Source organism: Penaeus monodon, chromosome 14 (assembly GCF_015228065.2).
Source record: "Penaeus monodon isolate SGIC_2016 chromosome 14, NSTDA_Pmon_1, whole genome shotgun sequence".
Lineage (NCBI taxonomy): Eukaryota > Metazoa > Arthropoda > Malacostraca > Decapoda > Penaeidae > Penaeus > Penaeus monodon.
The window spans coordinates 22,987,059-22,992,058 of record NC_051399.1 but is presented as its reverse complement, the minus strand read 5'-3'; the positions used below and the strand labels follow the sequence as shown (position 1 = coordinate 22,992,058).

At 36.0% G+C, this 5,000-nt stretch overlaps 1 protein-coding gene across 1 annotated transcript in view; it reads right to left on the bottom strand.

Annotated features, from left to right (window-relative positions):
- LOC119580989 (cyclin-dependent kinase 9-like) overlaps window positions 1–3,824 on the bottom strand; it is a 13,641-nt gene extending 9,817 nt beyond the window's left edge. Inside the window, exons 1-3 of the mRNA XM_037929246.1 lie at window positions 3,681–3,824; window positions 344–425; window positions 1–80 (exon numbers count right to left, since the gene is read on the bottom strand). The exon at window positions 1–80 is cut by the window's left edge and continues 11 nt beyond it. Of these exons, the coding sequence (XP_037785174.1) occupies window positions 1–80; window positions 344–425; window positions 3,681–3,784 (266 nt within the window). The 5' untranslated portion in view covers window positions 3,785–3,824. The remainder of the gene's footprint in view (window positions 81–343; window positions 426–3,680) is intronic.
- Between the last annotated feature and the right edge of the window lie 1,176 nt (window positions 3,825–5,000).

The window sequence follows — 5,000 nt, the reverse complement described above, 5'->3', positions numbered from 1 at the left end:
CATATTTCATTCAACTTAACAACATTGTCATGCTTTAGCTGTTGAAGAATCTTGATTTCTCTAAGTGCTGTGATTGGAAACTGGAATTGAAATAGGTGGTAAGTTGCAGCATATTTTCACATTTGCCGACATATTAATTTTTTTTCTGTTATTTTGAAAAGGACAAAACACCAGGAACAGTATGAACTAATTAAAAAACATGAATCACATATAGCACCAATAAAGTATTGTCCCAATGTAGTAGCTCAGAATTAACAAAAACATTCTGAATGAAATGCTCTGAAACTTCATATCCATTGAACTTTAACAGATTGAAAGAATGTTGAAGTGATTGAATACATACCCCTTCTTTTTCATTATCCATCAAAACTTTCTTCAGAGCCACAACTTTCTTTGTTTTCTTATGACGGGCTTTAAAAACCTCCCTGAAAATGAGTAATCATTATCTAGTTTAGGAAATAACAGTGTTCATTTAAAATAGAAGACAATATATATTTTAGCACTATAGTTGAAGTTCAAGAAAGCATTCTTATTATAACCTGCTGACATTTAGACCTAGTAACCACTCTACTCCCAAGTTACTAGGTTGATGAGAATGCACCATGCACCTACTGTTCATCATTATCTGACTCAGAAATTGTGCAGATGATTGCAAGTCTGCAACAAGCAATTAGAGGAGACAGCAGTGATGAGAATGAGGATGATGTACTAATAGAGCCTCCACTGATTGGTTAATTTAACTGTATGATGAAAAGGTTGATTGCAGTGAAGTTAATAAGAGCCAGGTAAAGGTAATGTGTACATGTGGGAGCTGGGAAAACATGAGCAGGGATACGACAGTGGCAAAGAGGAGGGGCAAGACAATGGTGAGGAGGGGAAGGACAGCAGCAAGAATGAGGGGAAGGGATGCAGTGAGGCATTGGGGGTTTGGAGGGGAAGTGGAGTTGCCACATGCATGTGGCATTATCCCCAGCTGCAATATCTCCATTTTTATCTTTCTTTTTCTATTCCCCTCCAATTTCATTAGATGATTACATCTATGCTGAATTTACCACCCTACATTCATAATTCTGAGTGGCTCATGAACATTTTGAGCCTATTTCTCAAATATGCCAAATAATTTACTTAGACTCCAATATCCCCTTAATGAATCCATTGTTCATTCAGTTAAAGCCTCCAGGTTCCAAAAATGCCAGAAAAACTGAACAAGTAACGGATGTAGTTTTGTCAAAAACTCATGTGTACTTCTTAAGAAAAGAGCTACCTAAAGGAAAAAATTAATAATTCTTGGAAGTTCAATTCCTCTATAGATGATGACAAATGAGAAAACTATCTTTAAATAAAAAGGCCAATCATAAGTAAGAATGGCATCATGTTGCTTGCTGTAAGTGGCATTGAGAAGTTAAACATTTGAGGTAGCTCAGAGCTGGTTCCAGGATTGTGTGTGTATTGGTATCAGTATAGGTTATATCCTGACATTATAGCAAGGAAGTTTATCATCAAAAAAGGAATGGGACAGGATGTTTATTAACCTAAAAGTGAAGGGCCATGAGCAACAAAGGATACTGATGTCAGTGTGTAGAGTAGGTCTACACCATATCTGAGAGTAACTGTGCCAAAATTACAGAGTTAGCATTTTTATTATACATTAGGCAGAAACTGAATGCACTTCATACAATTTGTCTCCCTAAACCCTGATTTCAAATAAGTCTCCAAAGCATATTGGATAAGGGGTAGGGTATTAACCCCTATGACACAGGTGACATGATCATCACATCATGAAAAAATTTGGCTTGAGGCCCAGGTGACGTGAACATGCTGTCATGGAAATATTTGGCTGAGGGCCAGGGTGATGGGAATATGCAGTCATGAAAAATTCTATTGAAGACAGGGGTGACAAGAATAACTCACCATGAGTGCATAAAACTATTGCAGGGTGAATAGACTCAATGGGCATTTAGGAAGGGCCTCTTCAGTTAAATGAGTGTGGGGTGTACCATCTGTGAACTATGGTTCTAGAGAGTATACTATTTCCATGCTCAAAATCCTATTCCTGCCAGCCATGACCAGTGGCACTTTACAAATAAAATAATTTTAAAAAAAATGTTATTCATTGTTATTATGAGAGATGTTATGGAGTCTGTGTAAGGAAAACAGTCTTCTACCATCTGGGTACAGAATCCCAAGTGACAATTATAGACATTGAAAAATGACAAAAAAGCTAAAAACCTTATGCAGAAAAGAGATAATAGCATTACAAAGGGGAGGCAAAGAGTCTTGACACCACACATGAGTGTCTGTGTCCACCCACCCACAAGCCACATACCCATTAAATGGCAATTCAAGTAAATCTAATGCCAGGACTTTCAGCAACAGTGAAGCACCTGGATCCAAGGGGTTAATTGAAAATTTGCATAGAAAATAATGTATGTCATGTCCAAAAATTTCCCTGTCCCCCTCAAAATTATATTCTGAATATTAGAAACAATTCATATTACATTCCTCAGGCATATTTCAATTTAAGAGGATAAATTAGTAAAACATTAAAATCTAAAAATGTTCATATGTGTTGAATGTTGAAATATCACTATTTATAGTTCTTTTCTACCTTACTTTTCTGTTATCATAAATTTCAAAGTTTGTTTTTTCATCTTTTTCAAAGAATTACCCTGCTATTAACCCTTTGTTCGTGGGTGGCACCTACTATGATGCTATGGTGGCATAGCGCCATCCCTACAGATCCGACCCATACGGATATAACTGTTTGGCGGACCGCATGACCACCAAAAATGCCGGCGCACATTGGGTTAACCACCTTCCAGGCAAACAATTTTTCTACCAAGTTACAAAAGACACATGAAACTACTGTAGTCTATCATATACAGCCCACATCTTGCAATGAATGCACCTAACGTGAATGCCCTGGCAGCATATACTCTAGTATCAATATTGATACTGGACCTCAAGTATTACTGAAAAAATATATCCTACAGTTTGTCTGTGAGTCACTTATATACTCATTTTTCTACAAAATTTTGGTTATAAAAATTCCAGGGAACATCTGTATTCTTTTAGTGTATATAACTGTATTTTCCTTTTCCTGAAGCAGTTTTACTTCATAATGGCATGTACTGGCATCAAATTTCCTTTAAAAATTACTTACTGATATGATCAGTAAAATATAATGTGATGAAAATGCGATCAGTTTCCTGGCTTATACCCACTTAATACATGACAATGTAATTTGTGTCTTGCCAATCTTACAAAGGTAATTATCCTTGACTATAAAGATCTTATTGGTGATTATATGCACTTTAGAGATTCAACAACTGTCTCTTTGTGTTAGTGTCTTCTATAAATAATTAAATCATTGATCTTTAACCAGCAGATCATTTATTAAGAATATTGATTTGGATATTCAGCCCAAACTCAGTTGTAGAGCTAACTGGCTTGGTCCTATAAGCAATGTTCCCAAATCTAGTTTTAACTAAAGTAACCAAGCTGACATTTACATAAATTACCAAAAACCTATTTCAAGAATTGAAAAACTAGGCGAAAAGGGAGAAAGGAAGCCGAATTCGAAAGAAATGGCAACAAGCCCACATAAGCCAATGCCAGAGGCCTTCCCTGAGCTCTGGCCTCCGCTCCAACAAGTCTCTCATAACTTCATCACTTCTTACCCGAACGTCCCTTGACCAATCTTGTCGAGCTTTTCATACTTGCTGACTTCATCACAAAAGGGGAAATGTAAGTCGTCATAGTTCCTCTCACGATTTCCAAGCATTTTTGTGACATTCACACAAAGCTTCGGTTCGTTTATTTACTTCGACAAGAAGTACCAACACTCCGCATTCTATTTATTTCTTAATTGGTGGTGTTATCATTACCTTCAGAAAATCTGTTCTCCAAAATATATCACAACTACAAATTTACTATGTTTTTTTTTTTTTGTTAAATGAACTCCAGCTCACTATGAAATAAGACATACTGTTGGGGATGTGCAGCCAAAATAGGGTTGGTAGTTCTGAAGTCTATAAACAAATGTATTTCGTCCTTTTCCAAATGTATTTTTGTGTAATTCTTTAAATATGCATTGCATTTTTGTTTACTTTTAAAATTACGTCATGTAATGTGAATTATATCAGTTATTGTAACTTGCACAACTGTAACTCATCTGAATCAATGACGGATGTCGGTAATAACCTGGAAGTGTAATATCTCATGGCCGTATTTTCATGTGTACATAGGCATATACACTAACAAAGGGAAGTTATGGTGAATGTGTTATTATGAGCTTTAACCTTTTACTCGTTTTACCACAATCAATACTACTTGCTACTCTCATTTATGCTTCCTGGAGCGAAAAGGAGGACGGGTAGGACTCCCAGGGCCTTCATAATCCCCATTTGCCCCACCCCCTTTGACAAGAAAAAATAATAATAATAATAAAATGATAAATAAATAAATAAAATACAAGGTTTGAAGCAGGTTCTAAACAGTCTCAAGAGTACTGTTCACGCTTCTTGATTGCTGTTAATCTATGTCCATCGTGTCCCGATAAAAAAAAAAGTTATTTCCATCTTGTCTTTCTGTGTAAATTTCTATCAAGGATTCTTCAGATGCTTTGAGTATGGGGGTCCTAAATGTTGCAGATTGAGCTATTGAAGCTGCATGCCCGTTCCCTAGACGAAGAAAATAGCATAAAACTTGCAGGCGATGAAACAACAGTTTTCTTTAAGAAAAAAAAAAAAAAAAAAAAAAAAACTTAACTTGCTCATGTCTGTGAATGTGTCCTCGAACTGCGATATGGCAGGTCTAAATTTTACTTCAAAGAGTTAACAACGTCTGATCTAGCAAATTAAGTGACATTGTCTATGGATCACATTTTATATTAATGTAAGTGAATGCGATTGTTTTTCACTGGCTGTATTTTATTTGTATTTGGGGTAGGTTTGTGGTGATTATTGAAATGTGAAAATCCGCTTTCCACTTTCTGATTC